This window comes from Microtus oregoni, unplaced genomic scaffold, assembly GCF_018167655.1.
Source record: "Microtus oregoni isolate MIOR12 unplaced genomic scaffold, Mior012 000009F_ref0000495, whole genome shotgun sequence".
Classification (NCBI taxonomy): Eukaryota; Metazoa; Chordata; class Mammalia; order Rodentia; family Cricetidae; genus Microtus; species Microtus oregoni.
In genome coordinates, this window is record NW_024543068.1 from 49,198,404 (window position 1) to 49,223,400 (window position 24,997).

The following is a 24,997-nucleotide window of genomic DNA, read 5'->3' on the forward strand; positions in this document are numbered from 1 at the left end:
AGCGCCCTGTAATTCCAGGTGCTGAAGGTAGGGACAGGGAATAGCTGGAGCCAGATAGCTAGGAAGACCAGCCTTACTCTAGAACTCCAGGCTCGACTGAGAGATCTTACCTCAAGAAATCAGGCAGCGGAGCAATCAAAGAAGAATCCCAGCATCAAGGTTGTCCTACACAAATACACGCACACATATACATGTACACCTACAACAAGCTCACATAAACACCATATACACATGTGCACCTAAACACAAGCTCACACACACACTCGACTCTAGAACCGAGTCATTCCAGTCCTGGCTATGTATCTGAGGGAATCATGGTCACCACACAGAGATACCCACATTCTCATTAGGTACAACACTAGCCAGGATAGATGAAATATGTCATCAGCCTGATACCCATTAATAGATGAACAGATGGAGAGAATATGGCAAGTGTGCACATTATATAACAACAAGGAAGAGGGAAACCACGTGCAGGGAATGTATGAGAATGGAGAATACCATGTTTGGCTAAAGAATTCAGCAAAATAGTGCAAGCTTTCTCTCTCAGGTGGTCTACAATTTTAAAAAGACCAACTTCTATAAGAGATACTATTTGGTATTTACAAAGAGAAAGCTGGTGGAGGCAGGAGACTGCAAGAAAGGTAAAACAGTGGTTTAAATGAGAATGTACCATGGGCTCACACACCTGAACACAAGGTCCCCAGCTGTAAGTGATGCTCTGGGGGGCGGGGGGTTAGGCTGTGCAGACTTACTGGCAGAAGGTATCACACTGGGTAGGTCGTGAAGATTAAAAGCCTCACACAACATGTAGCTTATCTTCTCTCTGTGTGTGTTTACATTTGCACAAGTGAGTGTTCAGCTTCCTGTTCCTGCCCCCGTGCCCTCTGGTTGCTGCCATGCCCCCCCCCCCACCATGATAGACTCTTTCCTCTGGAACTCGACGCCTAAATCAACTTCTCCTCCTCTACGTTCCAACGGTCAGGGTGTCTATCACAGCATCAGAAAAGAAACGAGTACAGGTAATAAGGGATTAATACAGTCAATCACATGGCACACACACACACAGGTTGTCACAAAATGTGCCTTTTAAACTAACGTGTGGTAATAAGAATTTTACATGTATATTCGGTTACAGGATCATTTTTGTTTGGGTGCAGCCTTTGGAAAACTTTGGGCAGAATATTGTCTTTTTTCCCTTGCTCTTCAGAGGTCTCTATTGTTTGCATGGCTCTTAACAGTCCTCAGATCCATCTGACTGGGTATATATAATAAAATGAACTATAAATTCACCCAAGTCTTAACAAAACTTAAAGAAATGAAGCATTCTTCTCACATAAAACACTAACAACTAATACCCCTTTAACACTTGATACAGTGACTAAAAACTAATACCTCTTTAACACTTGACTGAACAGTGACTGGCCATCTAATTCAAAAGCAGATTCAGGGTCTGAGAGATGACACGGCAGTCAGGAGAACTTACTGCTCTTGCAAAGAACCTGGGTTCAGTTCTCAGTGTCCACATGAGTTAGTATATATAACAATCATCTATACTCCAGTTCCTGGGGATCTGGCACCCTTTTCCAGCCTCTGTGGGTACTGCACACAGGTGGTACATCCACACATACAGCAAGGAAAATACTTATATGTTTAAAAGAAAAGAAATATTTTTAAATACATCCAAATATTTTATTTAGGGCTCTTAGCCCAGCAAAATGATTTAATAACAATCGCAAGGAAGTCCTGGCCCTTCACACATCCTCCAGCTTCTGAAAGTCACCAACCATGATGAAGCTTCCAGAACAAGCCCTCATGCCTGACTCATCACTGCCTTCTGAGCAGACAGGGCTCCCGACCTCCCCCTGCCTCCTCACAAGGTGAACAGCCTACAGAGATGCTGCTGCATTTGCTGAGTCTGGGCAGCAACAGGAATCATTCGGGTGTCCTTTCCCTCATTCCATCGCCTGAGAAAAGCAGCCCTCGCCTGCCAGGCACTGTGCTCAGCAACTGATTCCCATACATACCTAGTGACATTGAGGTCACTAGGAGGTTTAGGAAGCTTTTATAAAAACACATTTGTTGTCGGCTAGGTTTAATGAGACGTGTCTTTAAGCCCAACATCCAAAAGGAGTGGTTTCAGGTCCAGTCTGGTCTACAGGCGGAGCTCTAGGCCAACTAGGGCTACATGGCGATAGTCCATCTCAGGTGCAGGGTGGGGGGACTTTGTTGTGATGACTTATTTACTTATCCACCTGTGGCTCTTCAACATTCTCCACTTACGGCCAGAGTGCTGATATGGTGGTAGCAAGACTGGCCCTCATGGGCTCATAGAGTTAATACTTGGTCACCATGGAAGGGCACCATTGGAAAGGATAAGGAGGCGTGGCCTTGTTAGAGAAAGTGTGTCTCTGGGGGTGGGTTTTAAGGTTTCAAAAAGCCCATTCCAAGTCCAGAGACTCTCTCTTCCTGCTGCCTGAAGATATGAAGGTAGAACTCTCTGTGTGCTCCCTGACATGATGATAATGGACTAAACCTCAGAACCTATAAGCAAGTCTCAATTAAATGCTTTCTTTGGTATGGTCATAGCATCTCTTCAGAGCAAGAGAACGCTGGCTGAGACAGGTGAATTTCCTCCTTTTAATAGTGCATGAAATCCCACTCTCATTAAAATAACTATAAGTTTTAACCATTATTTCCTAATTTTTCTTTTAATAGAATTGGAGGGACATCGGGATGCTCAGGGCATAGCATAAGGGTACTTGCTGCCAAGCTTGACAAGCTGAGGATAGTGGAGACTACATGGTGGACGGGGAGAACCTATGCTGGCAAGTCCCCTCTGACCTCCACATGCCTGCACAGCAGAAGTGCACATGTGCACACACCAATAAATAAATATTAGAAACTTTGATTTTAAGAGAGAATATTGAAATCTATAAGTATGTATAGTAAAGGAAGACATATGTCACATTATTTTAATTTAGAAAAATACTGAGTTGCTAATTTTTCCTTCTCCTAATATTAATTGTGTATTCTATAATAGAGAGAAGCATGACATTTTACAGGCACTTTCATATATTACATGTAAGAATACAAATTTTTGCAAACTATGTGCAAGGTAATCTGTTAAAACGTGCTTAAAGCCTAATTTTATCCTTAGGCCTAGGAATGACATATTTAGCACGTTCTCCTGAGGAACTCAGAAATGCATCAAAGGTGCTCATTATACATTATTTGTTAGAGTAAAAGCCTTCACCAACTTCAATACAGTAGTACAAATTATCCACAAGAAAAATATCCCAAGACCCTCAGTGACACTGAAACTTTAGATAATACCAAACTATCTCTCTCCATACACACACTAAGATCTTCCCCATGCATGCATAGCTATGACAGCCTGGTTTAGAAACCAGGCACAATGAAAGGTCAACAACAATAAAACAGAACAATTATAATAACAGAAGGTAATAAGAGTTATATGAAAGCAGTATCTCAAAATATATCAGTGACTACACTTTCTCTTTTTGCCGGTGACTATAGGAAATAGAAGTCTCTGTGACCAGAAATGAGGTAAATAACAAAGGAAGCATTACAATGTAGCACTAGGCCTCTGTTAATATTGTAGCAATAGATCAGAAGGAGGAGCATGGAGACAAACATGCAGCTGACTGTCAGCTGATTAAACTATAACTTAAGAGTGATTAGATTATGCGGCATTGGACTGAAAAAAACTAAGTAGCAATCACGTTGCAGAAAAAATACAGAGTGTTCCAGGTATAAAGAGTAAAAATGTGATTAAAAAACAAACTGTATGATCCAACTTAGAAAAAAGAGGATGGGGAACAGAGGGAAGGACGGGAGAAGAGAAGGAACGGTGGAGACAGCAGGTTGAAGAGAGGAAAGGAGTAGAGAGAGAACTGCGCAGACAAAGATGTGGAGACCCCGGGCGGTGGTGGCGCACGCCTTTAATCCCAGCACTCAGGAGGCAGAGGCAGGCGGATCTCTGTGAGTTCGAGACCAGCCTGGTCTACAGAGCTAGTTTCAGGACAGGCTCCAAAGCCACAGTGAAACCCTGTCTCGAAAAACCAAAAAAAAAAAAAAAAAGACGTGGAGACCCCACAAAGGTTCAGAAAGGCAAGTTTTGACATCTGAAGCCAAAGCTTCAATCTGTGAAACTGGAAACTGTCAGTAAAGCATTTGCTCTCTGTTCCTGTGTCTCCATCTGCACACAGCTGGAGAGATGTTAGACTAACAGAAATCACTACTAGATTGCAATGACTAGAACATTGCTGCCAATCAGGGCTTTTAACTACTACTAGATGGAAGACAAATTAAAAGAACTAAATTTGGAAGGTAGACTTTTGGTGTGTGGTTTTATTCTATCATTTCTAATTTTTCACCAATCAGTACACAATGTTCTATGATGAACAAGCAATGAGTTGTTTTTAAGGGTTGAACCAATGGATTTTCTACTCTTTTCTTACAGACTTCTAAGGTTTATCTTCCTTTTATAATAATCTCCTATTTTTTTAGAAAGTTACTTGATTCTTTTCCCTGAAACTTGACTGCAAGAGTCTAACTGTGGCTTTGTACATAACTTAATAACTATAATCCTCTATGTATGGTATGGTAATTTCTCAGAAAGTTGGGAATAAATCTACCTCAATATCCAGCGTTACCACTCTTGGGCATATACCCAAAGGATGCTCAATCATACAAGGACAGCTCCTCATCTATGTTCCCATAGCATTATTTGTCGTAGCCAGAACTTGGAAACAACCTAGATGCCACTCAACCAAAGAATGTAGCAAGAAAATGTGCTACATTTACACAATGGAGTATTACTCAGCTTTGAAAACCAATGACATCATAAAATTTCCAGGCCAATGGATGGAACTAGAAAAAAACTATCCTGAGTGAGGTAACTCAGACTCAGAAAAACAAACACAGTATGTACTCCCTCATACGTGGATATCAGATGTAAAGATAGCTAGACTACAATCCACAACCCCAGAGTAGCTAGGTAACAAGGAGTACCCTAAGAGGAACACGTGGATCACCCTAAGAAGAGGAAATAGATGAGATCTCCTGAGTAAACTGGGAGCAGTAGAGAGGAAAGGATGGGGGATGAGAGCATGAGGGAATGGGATGGTCGAGTTGGGGGGGTTTGTTATATGATGTTTCTGTCCTACCCAGTCCCGTAATAAACACACCTAAACTATATTATTTGCAATACTGTTTGGCCAGTAGCTTAAACGTATTTCTGGGTTGCTCTGAAATATCTTAAAGTAATCCATTTCCATTATTTTATATTTTACCTACCAGCAAGGTTCCAGCTCATCTGTTCCCAGAGTGGCTCCATGACTTCTCTTGACTCTGCCTTCTTTCTCCCGGCATTCAGTTTAGTTTTCCTTACCTTTCTCTACTCTACCCTATCACAGGCCCAAAACAGCTCCTTTATTAACCAATGGTATTCACCGCATACAGAGGGGAACCCCACATCAGAGGGGCAGAGTGGAGAGCAATGAAAGAGATACCTTGACAGAGGGAGCCATTACGGGGTTAGGGAGAAACCTAGTGCAAGGGAAACTCCCAGGAATCCACAAGATGACCCCAGCTAAAACTCCATGCAATGGTGGAGAGGGTGCCTGAACTGGCCTTGCCCTGTAATCAGACTGGTGAATACCCTGTTATCACAGAACCTCATCCAGTAACTGATGGAAGCAGATGCAGAGATCCACAGCCAAGCACCAGGCGGAGCTCCAGGAGTCCAGTCGAAGAGAAGGAGGAGGGATTATGTGATCAAGGTGGGGGAGGGGGTCAAGCTCATGATGAGAAAACCCACAGAAGCAGCTGAATCAAGCTCGTGGGAACTCACGAACTCTAGACCGACAGCTGGGGACCAAAGTAGGTCCTCTGCATGTGGGCGACAGTTGTGTAGCTTGGTCTATTTGAGGGGCCCTGGCAGTATAACCAGGATCTATTGCCAGTAAATGAGCTAGATTTTTGGAGCCCATTCCCTATGGTGGGATGCCTTGCTCAGCTTTGATGCAGGGGGAGGGGCTTGGTCCTGGGACAACTTAATGTGCCAGGCTTTGTTGACTCCACATGGGAGGCCTTAGCCTTTGAGGAGTGAATGGGGGAGGTTCAGCAGGAAGGGGGAAGGAGTGGGAGGGAGAACTGTGGGTAGTATGTAAAATGAATAAAAATTTGAAATGAAGAAAAAAACTCTATGTATGGGGCTGGAGAAATGGTTCAGAGGTTAGATGAGGGGAGTGTTCTTGGTGAGGGTAAAAGTTACCCAGCACCCAGGTCAGACAGCTCAAAATTGCCTATAACTTCAGTCCCAAGGAGAACTAATGCCTCCAGCCTCCTCAGGCAGCTGCACTCAAATGCACATAACACCAACACCCTAGGATATATAATTTAAAAATATTAAAAAATCTGTTTTTTAAATACATGTGTGTTATTTCATAAGTAACTATCACAGAATTCAAAGTAAATATTCTGGTTTATAGCTCAACTCATAGCATGTAATCGATCATGTGAAATTAGTGAAATAAAAAATTTATATAAATATTTTATGCATTGACAAGATATATATTCTTTTGTGTGTAATAAAATTCCAACATAATGAAAAGCTTTTTCTTCCATGGACCATTCTTCTTGCCAAGAAAAAGCTACTCTCTCTATCATTCATATTCCTTGACATAAAATATAATATGTCCACAGTAAGACATATAGTAACAAAAAAAGAATGATTTCAAATAATAAGGTTTTAGAAAGGCTTTTTTTGTTCATGTGCATGGGTGTTTTGCCTACATGTGTATCTGTGTACCGTGTGCAGGCCTGATGCGTGTTGTGGAAGCCAGCGGTTATTAGAGTTACAGATGTTGTTACAGATGTTGAGAGGGGCCATGAGACTGCTGGGAATCAGACCCCGGCCCCCTGGAAGAGCAGCTGGTGCTCTTAATCACTGAGCCATCTATCTCTCCAGCCCCTGAAAAGGCTCTCTAGATGATTCTGCCAGAAGTCAACCCTCTAAAATGGCTAATTCCTCGATGTGTACAAACGGTGTGCAAATCTATTCATAAGGCTACCTGTAAAGTGGTAGACATTGCGGAGTTCTCTAGAAACTTTGTGTCTATATGATACCAAAGAAAAATAAAGAAAATAAAACTGTGGGTCCCCCCCCCAAAAAATATGTAAGAAAAGACAACAGATTTTAAACCCTTTGCTTCCTATTGTTGAATTTGATGCTGTTTTACATAAAAGTAACATTTTTAAATCCAGCATTCAAAAGGTATCAATAGAAATTTTGGTTTGTGGTTCCGTTGAGCTGCATGGAGCCAACCTATCAGAACTAAGGGGTCCAACTGTGTTAGAAACAAACTGCTTATTAAAATGAATTGTTAAGCACTGTGTCAGATGAAAGGGGACAAAAGAACTGCAGGCCTCCTGTGACTCATTGAAGAGCTACAAAACAAAGCACTCCAACACAGAAAGGGCGGATCCCTGCCCACGACTGTGCAGTCTCATCTGTGCTGGCCTCGCTGGGTGACTCAGGTGGTTGTGGGAGGACCTGCTTCTCTGTGTAGGCATCCAACAAGCCCTGCTTGCTATTCCACCTGCTAAGGACATCAACTGGCCAAGCCTAGAAACAGTGTGGTAGAGACGACACAGAGGTTGGGTACCAGGGAAAAGGGCCGGATGGAAACCTAACAATCTGCAACACTCCACTCTCTGGCCCTGATGGCACATGCAACAGTTCCAAAGGACCCCAAGCTTCAGTCTGTGACAGAGGAGCAAAGTCCCTTCATCTGCAATAGGCAACAGGCCAAAGCAAAGGTGAGGATTCCAGGGTACGGCTTGGGCTCCATTAAAATAGAAAATGAGACTTGTGACATAAGAACACAAATGTTTCAAAGGCAGTGGAAGAAAGAGAGAAGTCATTTGCTGACAGAATCCAGCACTGTACGTGTACAGGCCTTTTATCCAAAGACTGTTCCAGTAGGGCCTTTTCCTCTTCCCTGGAATGACTCTCCATGGTATTTAGCTCCTGGCCTGTGTCTAGGAGCTAAGAGACCTGTTCCTTTTTTAAAGGAAATGTTTCTGTCACAGTATGTTGGAGACTCTGGCCTCTTTTTAAACTGATTTAATACAAGCTAGTTTAAATCCCTTAAAAGTTCATAGATTTCCTACTAACTTAACTGAGGTTTGTGTTGTCAGTCAACCCTAAACTATACCAGTAATTTTTCAAAATAGACTTAGCTCCTTTGGAAGGGCTGGGATGCGGTGGCCCAAATGTCTTAAGGGCCTTAGAGTCTCTCACATCAAGTGAAAAGAATTTAGGAAGCACCCCCTCCAGTCCTTTGGAGATTTTTTTTTTTTTTTGATTTTTTGAGACAGGGTTTCTCCGTAGCTTTTGGTTCCTGTCCTGAAACTAGCTCTTGTAGACCAGGCTGGCCTCGAACTCACAGAGATCCGCCTGCCTCTGCCTCCTGAGTGCTGGGATTAAAGGCGTGTGCCACCACCACCCAGGTCCTTTGTAGATCTTAAAGCATTTTCTAGTCAAGGTGTTCTATCTACCCCAAACGTTTTCTTACTCAGAGATGATTTGCCTGCTTGGAAACTAGAAACAAACCAGTGTTTCATTTCCTAACCTGTAAAGTCTTGGGCACCTGAGTTTCCTTTCCTTTGCATCCCTTAGACAGAAATAACGGACAGCTTCAACTCTCTTCCTAGAAGCCCTCTCAGCCTGATGGGCAGGTTTGTTAGGTGTGCACATTGCCTATTTCAGAGTTCCTGAAGATGACAGTTTAGGCTCTTTTAATAATATGAACAACGGAAACCTGCATTTCAGTCTCTGACACCAGTCACTTCCCCACCTTCCTGGTTTCCAAAACAAGTTTCCTGCCATTTAACAAACTCTCCCAAAAATCCAACCCCTCAAAGCCACAGAGTCCCAGAACTAACGCTGCTTGTTGGAGGACTGACTTGCAACCTCACTAACACTATTGAGTTTTGCTAAGCTGTCTGTTGCTTTATAACAAATCACTGCAAAACTGTGTCCTACAAGGATAGATGAAGTCACTGTCGGCAATTCTGCATTTGGGGCCCCACTTATTGGGGAGATCCCATTCAGGCATCTCTTGAGGTCACCTGTTTGGATGGGACCATCTGAGGGCAAATGCGCTGGCCAGCTCAAACTGACCGCACAGACACATCGGGCTCTAACTGAGGCTTGCAGGCCAGTGTCTCCTTCAGCCAAGCAGCCTGAGCTCTTACATGTTTCCAGTTCAGAACACTCAACAGGCTTCTATTCTGTCTGCTGATGTCTCATTGGTCAAAGCAAGTCACTCATCAGTAAAAATTGTGGGAGATTTGAGGAAGAAGGCATCTACAAATCAAAAAGAGAAGCTTCATTCCCTGAGAATCAGCATGGCTCCCATGCTAAGGGAACGAGCCAATCACTCAAAGGACACATGTGGTCATGCTTCTTTCTCAACATCAACAATTACAGAAACAGCTGGGAATATAACTCGGTGGTAGAGCATTTGTCTACCATGTGCGAAGCCCTAGGCTCAATCCCAGCACCACCAAAAATAAAATAAAATAAAATAAAGAAACAAAGAAAATTACAGTCTACTTTTTTAAACAAGGAAAGGAATGTTTTCTGGCAAAAATAAAAGATGACTTAAAAAAACCAATATGATAGAAAGTATAAAATGCTCGCTTTTAAAATACAGAGACCAGAAAGTGAAAACCAAAACATAACAAAATGAAGTTCTTAAGTAGTAAAAACTCGAAGGACATATTTATAAACTGACATAGGCATAGGAAAGATTAAAGCATGCTAAAGTTGCACAAATATGGAATGAGTAAGAAGATGGCGCGGGCTGGAGAGGAGCTCATCGGTTCACGGCAGGTGTTGTTAATGCAGAGGACTCGGGTGTGGTTGCCAGCATCCACACAGTGGCTCTTCACCACTGGTCCAATTCCAGGTTATTCAAGGCCCTCTTCAAGGGCAAACACATGCCCAGAAAATAAATAAATATATAAATAAATAAATAATCTAAAAATATTGTTTTAAAGAAAAGGAAGGTCAAAATGGGCATATTCTTGAAGGTCAAGAGTAAGAAATCAAATGCTAACAAAGATACCTAGAGCTGTCATTTAAAGGACATATTCTTGAAAGTCCAAGAGTAAAAAATCAAATGCTAACAATGATACTTAGAACTGTCTGTCATATAAAGGCAGCTGTGAGTCTAGCAAAGCTCTAACAAACTGAATTCACCCAGACTTTGAACTCTTCATAAGAAAACAATTCTCAAACATTACCATTTACAGAAATTCTTACAACACATATCCCAAAGTACTCAGAAAATTATTCCAATCTCATAGGTATGGGATGGAGCTCATGAGTCATAATTAATAAATACACCAGGTGACATTAACTGAAAAAGGCCCATTTTTAAACCAAGAATAGACGATGGGCCTCCAGATTCTTCATGTTGTCCTTATTGCCTAAACCCCTGGGACAAATCCACACCTAAAATTTTATCATCAAAGACAAACACATTCTACTCCCTAGTTATAGCTCAGTCTGAGCTGCTTCCTCCTGCCGGGCCTCCCTCCAGCCAGAAAGCAGCAATTTCCAAACTACAGGTCATGCCCAATGAGTGAGTCACAGAATCAATTTAGCGGGTTGCAAACATAACTGAAAGTATCAGAGGGCACTGCACATAATGATGATAATTATCTTTGAAGTATTGTTACCTGAAGCTTTAGTTTCTGCTGTGCATAAGTGTGTACTGCACAGTAAGATGTAACTTAGTTTGAGTCATGGGCAGAAAGGGCTGAACACCTCTGCCGTAAAGAACATGACAAGTCCATCAGCGAGCAAAGAAAGTTTTCAGAATCGTGAAGAAACGCCCTCAAAGTCTGAGAAAAAAATGATTAATGAATATTTAGCATATTTCTGTAGTTTAATTATTCAAGCACTTTAATGCTTCAAAGAGCACATTTAATATGCATTTATTCAGCATCCCTGTGAATGGGTAGATGAGAAGAAAATAGTCTCTTTCTCTGAGAAGCCTACAAAGTACAGTTAGTAATAATCTGTGAAGTAACTAAAGGATAGCAGAGAAGAATTTCTGATCACGGGTGAAGGGCAGATCATTGTAACGGGGTTGGTTTTAAAAGGACTGTGGGGGAAAGCAAGGAATTGAGTCCTGTTATATAATCAAATTTGGCTAATTGCTTCGGAAGAAAACCCAAAAATCTCAGTGGCTAGCAAACAAGTTTATTGCATCATCATGCAGAAACATATGTATCTAAGAGCCCACAAGGCTGCAGTCCCTGTATGTGCTTGTCTGCTGTGCTTTTTATTCAAATAGAGGTCGAGTCTAAAACTCCCCACTTACAATTTCTCCAGTCTGTGGCAGTATGAGAAGCATTCAGTAGAAACTCTGCTTTGAATCCTGCATTTTGATCTTTTCCTGAACTAGTTTCTGCAGACTGGGTGGTTGCTGGCAGCGGCAGCTCCAGGCAGCCGAATGGATCAGAGGGGTGACGAGAAGGTACCTGTATGTTTTCCCATGCAGCAAAGACTGCCCCTTCCATGACTATTGCACCATAGACAGCAAAAGCCAAGCCCGGAGCATGCCTTTGATGTGCAGTCTCAGCCAGAGCTATTCCCTCTTCTGCCAAGCCAGTACAGTTTAAGAGACAGTGTCCCTACACCGTAATCACTCTGAGGCCAGCTACCAGACCCAGGCATCTAGTCTCCTAAACTGCAGATTGGCTGGTCCAGACCTGTCCACCTGCCCTTCCCTGTCTTTCTGCAGGAACACGATGTCGACTTTGATGCCTTCACCTTGCTCCTGTCCCCTGCCTTCTGAGCACTACGGTGTCCTTCCACTGAGGCCCTCTGTGGGCGCCTTGCCTCTTGCCTCCAGACATGTAAGTACAACCTTTATTGGCCACAACTGATTATTTAGTTCCTAACAGAACACAAACATCTGTAGCCAGTCAGAAACCTGAAAGAGCACCAGAGAACACAATGTTACCAAGGTTTTCAGGGGCCAGAGCAGAAATGGCGCCTGATTCCCAGTCATTTTTCACTGGCCAGAATGCAGTCACATGACTACTATGGGTTCTCTATCAAGGTATATCCATTTTTATTATCTCTGATGGGAGGCGGTCACAGTATTTACAGTCTTAGGCCAAAACCGAGCATCTACACTCACTACCGCCATCTCCCGCTCTCTGGACTAATTCTGCCCAGGTGTCTCATAATGAAGAAATACAGGAAGAAGGCAGGTGGGAAGGCAGACAGACTCAGAGGCTAGAAGCCTGAGGAGCTGAGAAATAAAACCCTGACGACATCCCTGGGTTTTGTGGTTGTCGTTGTTGTTGTCTACACAAATGCAAGATGAGGCAGTGGAGAAGCCTGTGTCCAGAGTCTATGCTCCATTACAGGACCAGAAGGAGAATGACAAGCAGAACTGATGTCATTTTTGATAGTCAACATCATAACCAAGTCAAACCAACTCCATTCCAACTCTCCAGGGTCCACAGAGCTCAGCAATGAGGGGTTTCGCTATGTAACGCAGACTGAGCCCAGACCCTCAATCCCACTGCCCTGTCTTCTCCAGTATTGGGATTATTATAAGCATTGCCACCATATGAAGTTTAGTTAATTTTCTAAAGGCATAATAATAGCCTTAGCGTTAAGAAGCCATAACCCTGGCTGTACAAAACAGAAGTCATATTATTCTCCAGTGATAAAAAGAGAGGGGGCAAATCCACAAAGGGACATTACAAAGTTATCACTAACCAACTGCTCCAGGATCACATGTCTGTTGCTATAAGTACAAACCATTTGAATTCTCCGTTAATGATGGGCTGCAGAACTACATAAAAACCTGGAACATCCTAAGGGGAACCTTCAGGTGAGATTTCTGTGCCAAAGGTAATTTGGGAAGAAAGCACACAAGCCAACCTCATAAAATATCTGAACATTAAATCCTGGCTTCCTTGGATGTCAGCCTTGGTTGACATGGGGGAGGGGGGGTGTCAAAGCACAGAGGAGTGGTGTGTGCACAGAAGGAAAACTATGCCAGGTGTTTCCCAGCATCTCAGAAGTGCAAATTCAGCAGGAAGTCCAACTCCCAAACTCCACCAGAAACGCTGGGGTGTAAATCAGTGTAACTCATTCCTTCAGAATGCATCCAGCTTCTGAGAATAGCAGAATCACAGTTATTAATACAACCACAATGACTAGTGAGTCTCGGGAAGCCCTCTGTATGTTTAAATTTTTCAAAGTAGAGATTTGAGAGAAAGAAAGGGCTTCTTTGCTTACTTTTTGGACAGAACTTTCCATTTTCAACTCAGCAGGCAAGAAGATAATGACTACAGAACTACGTGGGAGCCTAAGAGGTTTATTACAAGTCACTTTCTTGAGGTCTGTACATAGGTGGCTCAAAGTCAAGGCAATTTGAAACCAATGAATGGGTTTTATTGATGAGCTGAACAGGTATTATTGATGAGTAATGACAGGTACTAAATAAACTCTACTTTCCCTCATATTGCCTAACTTTGAAATCTATTTGAATATAGATAGATAGATAGATAGATAGATAGATAGATAGATAGATATAGATATAGATATCTGAAGTCTGAGCTGAAAAGATGGCAGAATGCAATGATAATTTCAAGTGTTTTTGCCTCTGGCAATGCAAAACAGGAAAAAGAGAACGGTTGCTACTTAGAAATCCTGCAGCAGCGATTGCCGCAAAAATAAGATGACAATATTCAAAATGACTTCTCTTCCTCACTTGAAAAAGCCTTAGATCTTAATTTTAAATGTGGAGAGTACACACCTTCTACCAGAGCCAGTGACCCCACTGCAGGCATTCTCACTCAAATAAAGCCTAAAACTTGGGTGTGAGGTCATTGAACTATTCCTAGGGCACCCTTTTGCTCTAAAAGCCCTGGTAATTCATTGAAGTTCTAATTTGAATAATTGCATTCCACCTACATAAATCCCCTCTGTGGTTTCAACTGTATGCAGTATCAGTCTTCATTTCCTGAATTAAATTAATATTGTGTGATATGGTTCTTCTGTAAGAGAAAAAAGTGCATCTACTTTCATAGGTAACCTTTCAACAAGCAGTAGAATTGATTCATGTGCACTACAGGGAACAACAGGTCAGCATGAATAATCATTAACCAGTCATTTGTGCCCACGATCATTATGTGCTGAGCATTGCAAAGGGGATGTCTCATGCAAACGACTTTATCTACAGAGCTATATTTAAAAAAAAAAAAAACAATGCGGCATAAGCTGAACACTGTTTTCAATTGAACTCATCATTGTTCGTTAAATTTTTTTAGTTTCATCTATGACTTACTGTCATCTAACCGGACTCTTCCGTCTGATAATCTGTACCCTTCTATTCAAATGGCTGATGAGTTGCAAATTAAAACTAGAAAACCTACATTAAGAAAAGAACTACTGAGGACTGTTTTAAAAGTAAATAATTGTTTTTCAAAGAAAAAAAATCCTAAAAACAAATTTCCCTGCTATACTGCAGCCAGTAAGTATTTGTAAAGATCTAAAGAACTCTTATATCAAAATTTACTCCCAGGGTAAATATTCGGTGTTGCCATAACACTAGCCCAGAAAGTCAAAAGAGTAAGAGTACAAATATCTTTAATTAGATTTCATGATTCAGCCTTTGGGTTTTCTTAAATAATGTTTAAGTTACAAACTGACTTAAAGACAGGCCACACTGAGGTGGCAATACAATTGGGCCTGAGGTATCTGAAAACTAAAGATTTTCAAAACAGCAGATATTCCAGCTTCCATTTGTTTACAAATTTGTCTATATTGGTTTAGAAAAAATGAGGAATATTTCTTGGTAAGCTCAAAAGAAAATAACTTTTTAAGTAATCTCTATGACCAACCATTTATCCCTGGAGTCCTCCTGGCTACAGGAAACACTTCCTAACTCAATTTTCCCGTCTTCAGCTCCCCTGAAGGTAGAAACTTGGTTCCACTAGTTGACTTCGGGTTTGGCCTTAAACAAACGGATATGCTAAATTTAATAACTTTTAATTTCTGGATATACTAAATAATAACAAAATATCTATCTGGGAGATGGACATGGTCTATAGTAAATATATTCATCATGCTGTAGGTCCTGAACTTCCTCTAGTAAAGTAAAAGTGTCTCAAAGGCAGTCTGCGTCTGATTCATTATCACGTATAATATCTATTACAGTGCTTCCCAGTACTGTAATCAGTGCTTTTCGATAGTGTCTATATCCAAAGTATGTCTGGAGACAAAATTAATCATAGATTTGAAAATACAGAAACAATTAAAATAACTTTCTCACTTGTATATGTAATATCATTAAATATCACTAAATCATACTTAAAGTATTTTAAGGCATAAATTAAAATAATAAAGTTGGGATTAATTAATAAGGCCTCTTCAAAACAAAACAACGAAATATCTGTCGCAGTCAGGGTTTCTATTACTGTGAGGAGGCAACATGACCTTGGCAACTCTTACAAAAGAAAGCAGTTAATTAGGGCTGGCTTACACCTCAGAGACAACTAATGGACGATCCGGTCCATTATCATCATGGCAGGAAGGATGGTGGCATGCACGCAGACATGGTGCTGGAGAGGAAGCTGAGAGTTCTACATGGGGATTCCCCCAGGCAGCAGGAAGAGGGTGAGACACTGGACCTGGCTTGATCTGCGACCTCAAATCCAGCCCCAAGTGACACACTTCAACAGAGCCACATCCAGTCCGACAAGGACACTTCCCAATAGTGCCACTGTCTATGCGTCCTTAGGGGCCATTTTCATTCAAACCACCACAGTACCTTCTACCAGGTTTCTACAGCCAATAATATCCACCACATGAATTCCAAATGACGAGGAAGTATCAGTGAACAGTGCAATGCGGCACCTCCTCAGAACTAATACGCATGAACATGCAGCAGACAAATGTCATGGTTGCGTTGAGACTCATCAGTCTTCGAGTACCCCACTTCCGTCTTGAGTCTCTGTCACAGCTGCTGGGCTCTGACCCCTGCTCGTGGCCCTGCGTCTCCAGCTGCCTCCGTCATTCCGTAGCACCCAGCTGACCTTCACATCTTTCGTAGCACCCAGCTGACCTTCACATCGTTGCCACTGCTTTCTTCTCTCTTTGCTGTGTTTTCCCTTCCTGCCTCTTATTTCTCGGTCCTCCTTTCAGAGTTTTAAGCCTTAGTACAAGAACACCTCACCACCAATCCAGAGGACCCATCTTCAGGGACCCAACCATAGCCTTATAGTGGATAACAGCCTCAGGCTGCATCCAAAAAAACATCCAGAGTGTTTCCTGTAGGATGTGCTGAGACATCTAGCAATCCCTACAACCAGAGAAATGGAAAGGCAGGCGTTTATTCCAATCTCAACCAATCTGCTGAACCCCAGGGAGTAGACCTGCTCAATGCATCACAACTGTGGCTAGCAACAATGTCTTCAAACACAATGAAGAGTCACTGTGTAGTCAACAAATGTATTCAGTGTAAATTTCTGGTCTTAAACAATTCTAGGTATGACTTAGTGATGTCTAATGTAGCTGTAAAGTAAATGATCTGTTAACTGAAGTTAATCTGAACTCCAGAGGCTATAGAGACAAATGCATTTCTCCTGTCTTTCCAGAACATCTATTCCAATTTCACCTAAAAACATTGTCCTCTTGGAAATATCACCTGTACTTCATGCTCAATCCTCACAAATAATGTGACTTAAATAGATTCTCCGACAAGTTGTGGTGGTACATGTCCTTAATATCAGCACCTGGGAGACAAAAGCAGGTCAGATCTACAAACTGAGCTCCAAGCCAGAAATGGCTACAGAGATTCTGTCACCAAAAAAAAATTTTAAAAAAATTTTAAAGATACAACACACACACACACACACACACACACACACACACACGTCCTTAATCTCACACAGATCACTCAGTCACAGGTGAGAGTGTGTACTTATCCAATGCTATATCAATCATAACACCCTGATGGTCAAAGTTGACCTATGTATATGTAAGAGAATTTGATAGAGCCTGAGTCAATCATGGTCTCCCCTGCCTCCAGATTTTTCACTTTTTTATTGTTTTTATTAACCTGTACGTTTTTTCTCTCCTCCCCTCCCTTCCTCCCTCTTCCCTTCTACCCTCTACCAGGGCCCCCATGATCCCAATTTACTCAGGAGATCCTGTCTTTTTCTCCTTCCTATGTAGATCCATGTATGTCTCTTTTAGGATCTTCTTTGTTGTCTAGGTTGTCTGGGGTTGTGGACTATAGGTCACTTTTTTTCTTTGCTTTATGTCTAGAAGCCACTTATGAGTGAGTACATATTGTATTTGTCTTTCTGAGTCTAGGTTACCTCACTCAATATGATTTTTTTCTAGATCCAAACATTTGCATGCAAATTTCAATATGTCATTATTTTTTACTGCTGTGTAGTGCTCCATTGTGTAAATACTTGGTTATATACCCAGCAGCAATATTGCTGGGTCTTGAAGTAGATTGTTTCCTAATTTTCTCAGAAATCACCATACTGATTTCCAAAGTGGCTGTACAAGTTTTCCCTGCCACCAGCAATGGAGGAATGTTCCCCTTATCCCATATCCCATCAAGTATAAGCTGTCATCAGTGTTTTTGATCTTGGCCATTCTGACAGGTATAAGATAGAATCTCTCAGATGTTTAGATTTGCATTTCTCTGATGGCAAAAGACTCTAAAGTGTCTTTTAGCTTCATCTAAGATTTTGATTTGAGATTCATCTATTGAGAGTTCTCTGTATAAGTCTGTACCCCATTTTTTATTGGATTATTTGTTCTTTTGATGTCAAGTTTCTTGAGTTCTTTGTATATTTTGGAGCTCAGCCCTCTGTCCAATGTGGGGTTGGTGAAGATCTTTTCCCATTCTACAGGTTGCCATTTTGTCTTGTTGACCATGTCCATTGCTTTACAGAAACTTCTCAGTTTCAGGAGGTCCCATTTATTAATTGTTACTTTCAGTATTTATACTACTGGGATTATATTTAGGAAGTAGTCTCCTGGCCAGTGTGTTCAAGTGTACTTCCCACTTTCTCTTCTTTGAGGTTCAGTGTGTGGTTTTATGTTGAGGTCTTTGATCCATTTGGACTTGAGTTTTGTGCATGGTGATAAACATTTTGCATTCTTCTACATGATGAATCCAGTTATGCCAGCACCATTTGTTAAATATGCTTTCTTTTTTCCATTTTATATTTTTAGCTTCTTTGTCAAAAATCAGGTATTTGTAAGTGTGTGGATTGATATCGGGTCTTCAATTCGGTTCCACTGGTTTTTATGCAATGTCAGGCTGTTTTCATTACTGCAGCTCTATAACACAGTTTGAAGTCGGGGATTGTAGGACCTCCAGAAGTTCCTTTGTTGGACAAGATTGTTTTGGCTATCCTGTTTTTTTTGTCTTTCCATACGAAGTTGAGTATTGTTTTTGCAAGGTCTGAGAAGAATTTTGCTAGGATTTTGATGGGCATTGCACTGAATCTGTAGATTGCTTTTGGTAAGATTGCCATTTTTACCTACCTACACAAGAGCACATGGGAGATCTTTCAATTGTCTGGTGTCTTCTTCAATTTCTTTCTTCAGAGTTTTAAAGTTTTTGTCACACAAGTCTTTGGCTTGTTTGGTTAGAGTTGCCCCAAGATATTTTATGTTATTTGTGGCTATTGTAAAGGGTGATATTTCCCTGATTTCTTTTTCAATCCATTTATCATCTGTATGTAGGAGAGCTACTGATTTTTCTAATTTCAGAGAAGTGTGACGTTTGTCAGGTGGCGCCAGAATGGGGCATTTTAAAGCATGTGAGTGGCTCGCACTCCACATGTCCTGACATGGATGGCAAAAAAAAAAAAAATTATACAAAGATGCAGATAGAGGCGAACATAGCATCAGAGAGAGAGTTGGTCCTGGTTCTTCGTGACGGCGAACATAGCATCAGAGAAAAGGCTGGTCCTGGTTCTTCGTGACAGCAAACATGGCATCAGAGAGAAGCCTGGCCCCAGTTCTTAATGACAGCTGCCAAGCTGCTGCTCCAATCATGGCTGCATCCTAAACCCTCCAATGAATTTGTAGACCTAGGTAAATTCAAGCTATTTTCCTATAACCTGTAACCAAGGGGATTTGGCACGCAGTACCAAACAAACTCCAAGTAATAAACTGCACTTGTTAAGCGTAGAGCTGGGAATGATGCAGGCATTACTAATGCACCTGGTAGAGCTGGGAATGATGCAGGCATTACTAACGCACCTGGTAGAGCTGGGAATGATGCAGGCATTACTAATGCACCTGGTAGAGCTGGGAATGATGCAGGCATTATTAACGCACCTGGTAGAGCTGGGAATGATGCAGGCATTACTAACGCACCTGGTAGAGCTGGGAATGATGCAGGCATGACTAATGCACCTGCAGAGTCAAGTGTATCTGTGTAAGGCTAATAACAGTCGGCTGAACGGCATCTGGGAATGACATGGCTTAACGCTTTCTTCTTTGCCTTCCTCACTAGGGATAAACTTTGTTCTTCCACAAAACAATCAATGCCTTGTGATCAAAAATCATACTTCACATATTTTAATGAATGCCTTTGGTGTTCCCTACCATAGCCATAACTATATGCTCTCAGTAGGAACATGTTGCGCTAAAAGTATGAAGATTAAAATACTATGATATAATCCCCTGAAATATCATTAGATTCCAAGTAAGGAGGTCTTGTATTCTACAGAAAAAAAAAAATCCTTCTGTAGATAGTGGGAGTTGTGTAGCAAAAGAGCACTAAGGACACTGGAGAAAATCATTATTAATCTGATTATTACTAAAAGGTCCTAGGGCTCCAAAAAGGATTTGGTTGGCTGTGAAGAAGCCAGTTTTAATCTGAAATGATAAATCTGACTCAAAAGCTCTACAAAGCAAATCTACCTTTCCCCCTGGGGATTATCTCTAAGACAAGGCTGCTAGGAATTGAAAACAAAAGAAATAAAACATAAAGACCAAGCCTTATTAAATGTTTTCAACTGCATTTATAAACAAAGGCAGATACCTATTAGTCATATGCTTTGCATGCTGCTGTGTGCATTAAAACATTTCTTTCATCAAATTAATAACCAAATTTACTGGTGACCTGCTGTGGAAGGAACTGGAAATGGATAGTTTGAGGTCAAGATCATCTGACCAAGAGGAGGGCCTAAGGACCCCTCAAATAAAGGAAGAAAAGCGAACATAAACACAACCTAGCATTACACTAGCCTCCCCCAGAGGCCTCAACCTAACAGTCTGCTGACCTCCACAATGAGGAAAGGGTCTGATTTTTAACACCGTAATTATGTTGGAATACATCCATCCTTATTCCTTAAAACTGGTGCTTTAACTAGTTCTAAGCAAAACAAAGAGAAAAACCTAAGTAGATTACTCTGCATGATTAGAATCTCTTGGAAGTCTATATATTCACTTTACGTATTTATTTGACAGAGATATTTGGCACAATGCGTGACCTTAATATATGCTGATGACAACTAAGAAAATCCTGCTACAAAATGCAAGCTGCTCAGCTGTACAAAACTTCTCACCAAGTAAGCTTCTAAACACCAGTTCCTCAATAAAACCTCCTCTGAGTTACTCCACAAAATTATTTGTACGAAATTTTTGGAAATCTCCACTCCAAGGTTCTTCCACTATAAACTGCATTTAATATTTTTACTCAGTGTGGGCTGACAAGACGAGTCAGCAGATAAAAATGCTTGCTGAGCTAGCCTGGCTCCAAGAATTCAATCCCTGAAACACAAATGAACTCATACTCCATAAAATTATCTTCAGACCTCTATATATGCACTATAGTTATAGCATGCACACACCTGAACACACACACAATAAAAATAAAAACTAACTTAAAATTTTTTAGTGTAGTTTTAATCAGTAACTCACTTAAAGAGCATATTAGAATGTCTAGAATCAGGAATCAGTTACAGAGACTTTCTAACAAACTGAAACACATTAACCAAGTCACTGAATCTAACCTAAACAAAAGTATACTGTTTTGTTTTTGGGTTTTTGTTTTGGTTTGGTTTGGTTTGGTTTGGTTTTTCAAGACAGGGTTTCTCTGTGTAGCCTTGGCTATCCCTGAACTGTCTTTCTAGACCAGGCTCACCTCGAACTTGCAGAGATCTGTCTGCCTTTGCATGGGAATAAAGATGTGCACCACCACTACCTGCCTAATTCAGTCTTAAACAGGTGTTCAAATGTAGCCATAGTCATAAAAAAAACAACACCATTTAATACATTTTCTTTAAGTCTCCATTTGTAATTCACAGAAAAATCAAAGTACAGACCCAAGACCTACTTGGTAATTAATTCTGTTCATCTCGACTCTGATTATAATAATAGTTATCAGGAGCCTTTAAAAGAAAGTTGGGGCCAGGCAGTGGTGGCGCACACCTTTAATCCCAGCACTCAGGAGGCAGAGGCAGGTGGATCTCTGTGAGTTTGAGGTCAGCCTGATCCACAAGAGCTAGTTCCAGGACAGTTAGGGCCGTTACACAGAGAAACCCTATCTGGAGAAAACCACAAAAATGGAAAAAAAAAAAAAAAAGAAAGTTGAAAAGGTGAAACTTTAGTTTCAATGTCTTTTTGGACCTCTCGGGACGCAGCACAGAAACACTAGGGTGAGCTCTATTCCCAGTACGCGAGAGACAAAGGAGCATGGGCTTTACGGAACAAAGCGGAACTCGTGCTCACCTGCATCGAGGCTCCTTCCACTCGCGCCACGCAGGCGACCCGATCCAGGAAGGTGACTGCCACGGGCACTGCCACAAAGAAGCCTTTACAGAAGGCCTTGAAGTATCTTCTCAGCCAGCCTTGGGACTGTGCCATACCTAGGTACACAATGACAACCAGCAGAAAATTAGCCAAAAAAAAAAAAAATGTTGAAGGAGCAGTAGGGCTGCGTTCCGGCCGCCCTGGCGCCCACATGGCTAGCTTTATTCGAAGTAATTATATGGAAATTGTATTCTTTTAAATATTGCTTGGCCCATTATATCTAGCTTCTTCTTGGCTAACTCTCACATCTGGACTAGCCCATTTTTAATAATGTGTGTAGCAACCCACGGTGCGCTTATGGGGAAGATTTTAGCCTATGTCCATCCTGGGTCGGATCTTCATCGTGTCTGCCCCAGAGAGGAGAGCTATCGAGTCTGAGCTCATTTCCTCTTCCTCCCAGCATTCTGTTCTGGTTATTCCACCCACCTATGTTTTAACCTATGAGGCCAAGCAGTTTCTTTATTAATTAACCAATGACCTTCCTCCATCATTTCCCCTTTTTCTGTTTAAACAAAAAAAGGAAAGCTTTAACTTTAACATAGCAAAATTACATATAACAAAACAGTTATCAAGTAAAAATTACAATATTTACATCTATTTTATCTTTATCATAACTAAGGAAAACTATAACTATAACTATCTATCTATAAGAATCTATCTATTCTTCAACTCCATCAAAGACTCCAGAAGGATATAATATTACCTAAGTAAATAAGAAGTAAGCAACTTACAAACTCTAGAGATGACAGAGACATTTTGCTAGCCAATAAGAGGCTAGAACTAATGGGCCAGACAATGTTTAAAATAATACAATTTCCATGTAATTATTTCAGATAAAGCTAACCGGGAGGCAGGACGCAGCCCCGCCACACCTACATCAAAAAAATAGATAAAGTCGCCAAAACCGTATAGCGAAACATAGGAATTGGTTGTACCGGGACTCAGTGGCAGAGCATGCATGGGCTTAGCACCCACAAGGCCCTGGGTTTGATCCTCAACATCACAAAAGAAAAGAAAACTTAGCTAGAGCATGGCAACCTTGTTTCGTAGCATATCTCAGCCCCATGCCTAGAACTATTAGGTAAGTGTGCCTTAAGTTCCAAAGGAAAATGCAGGAACTGGGATTATGCCTTTTCAGTTTGTCTACTTGGAAACATCAGTGAAAAAGTTAGAAACGCAACCATTCTAAAGAATATTCTTTCTGCTGCTCTAACAATAGAGAAACACAATCTAATTTCCCTAACAGAAGTTCAGTGAGATGTGTTGACCCAGCTGAAAGCTCTTTCTGAGCCTCTCTGACTGGTGTGACCATGTGACGAGGTGTGGTCAATGCCATCAGCGGGTATTTCAGATTCCCAGAGTGCACCCTCCAAAGCAGCATACACTGCTCTCTCCCCATATGCTGGACAGAAGGGCAACACTGTCATGGTGGAACACTCCACTCTACCAGGCACTGTTTCTGTTCTCCATCCCTCCATAGTACACCCTCACCCAAGCACATCCCCAAGGGAGTCCATGCACTAAGGAAAACTGGTTCACATCACGTCACGGTGGGGACTCTATGTGGAAAATGATGTGAGACCCACCAAAGCCAAGCTGGCTCTAATGGGCTCTGCTACTTACTCTCTTCCTCGCTAGTTGTCCCTTCACCTCATACTGTCATGCTGCAATTATGAGACATTTCCAGGGCACAATTTACAATTTTCACAACATCACAACATCCTGGGAACTGCGAACAAGGTCAGGTGGAAAGGGGAAACAGAATTCATGGAGTGGCGCCCTCCTAGAGAAGTTATAAACATAGTGTCCATTTCTTTCACCTGCTAGGACTAAGAGGAGGTGGGAAATTGATCTGAGAACCTGACCCCCAGAGCCTGCTCTTCACCGGTTACTGGGGAAAAATAATCCTATCTCTTTGCTTAACCTGTGTGATTATTGGCTCTGCTCACGACCTAAAGAAGCAAGATTTGGTTGTGCAAAAATTGGTTAGGAGTAGAAACAAAAATAGCCATTTAGGCTGAAAGACACTTAAGGAAATGTTCAACATCCTTAGTCATCAGAGAAATGCAAATCAAAACAACTCTGAGACTCCATCTTATACCTGTAAGAATAGCCAAAATCACAAACACTGATGACAACTTATGCTGGAGAGGTTGTGGGGTAAAGGGAACACTTCTGCATTGCTGGTGGGAATGCAAGCTGGTACAGCCCCTTTGGATATCAATATAGCAATTTCTCAGAAAATCAGGAAACAACCTTCCTCAAGACCCAGTAATACCACTTTTGGTATATATGCAAAGGATGCTCATTCATACCACAAGCATTGTTTGTCAAAGCCAGAACCCGGAAACAACCTAAATGCCCCTCAACTGAAGAATGGATAAAGAAAATATGGTACATTTACACAATGGAGTAATACATAGCAGAAAAAGATAATGACATCTTGAAATTTGCAGGCAAATGGATGGGGCTAGAAAACATCATAATGAGTGATGTAACCCAAACCCAGAAAGACAATTATCATATGTACTCCCTCATAAGTGGATTTTAAACATAAATCAAAGAAAACCAGCCTACAGATCACAATCCCAGAGAACCTAGACAACAATGAGGACCCTAAGAGGAACATACACAGATTTAATCTACATGGGAAGTAGAAAAAGACAAGATTTCCTGAGTAAATTGGAACCATGGGAGAGGGTTGAAGGGGAGGGGAGAGGAAGGGAGAGGCAGAGAAAATGTATAGCTCAATAAAATCAATTAAAAAAGGAAAAAAACAGCCATTTCAAGCTATAAATTAAAACTATTAAGACTGCCAAATAACAAAATAAAAAGGCCTAAGCCCCACACTAGCAGCTTAACTGTCTGACACTATTTTCACCCAGGAAAAATACCACTTCCTATCATCTTAAAAACAGTGCTAGAAAATGAGTCTTGATACAACAAGGAAGTCTATGATAGATAGGGATAGAAATCACTGCCTGAGAATTCAAACCACAAACATCCTTCCCCTGCCCTATAACCACGTGATGAACAGGTTTACTAGGGTTCAGGAGACTCCTCCTCACTGCC

General features: G+C 41.4%; 1 protein-coding gene across 5 annotated transcripts in view; it reads right to left on the reverse strand.

Moving 5' to 3' along the window:
- The window catches only part of Immp2l (inner mitochondrial membrane peptidase subunit 2), an 815,636-nt gene that overhangs the window by 749,425 nt on the left and 41,214 nt on the right, over nucleotides 1–24,997 (reverse strand). For all 5 annotated transcript variants that reach the window (XM_041658413.1, XM_041658410.1, XM_041658411.1 and 2 more), the window contains exon 3: nucleotides 21,845–21,981. In XM_041658413.1, coding sequence (XP_041514347.1) covers nucleotides 21,845–21,979 — 135 coding nt within the window. In that variant the 5' untranslated portion in view covers nucleotides 21,980–21,981. The remainder of the gene's footprint in view (nucleotides 1–21,844; nucleotides 21,982–24,997) is intronic.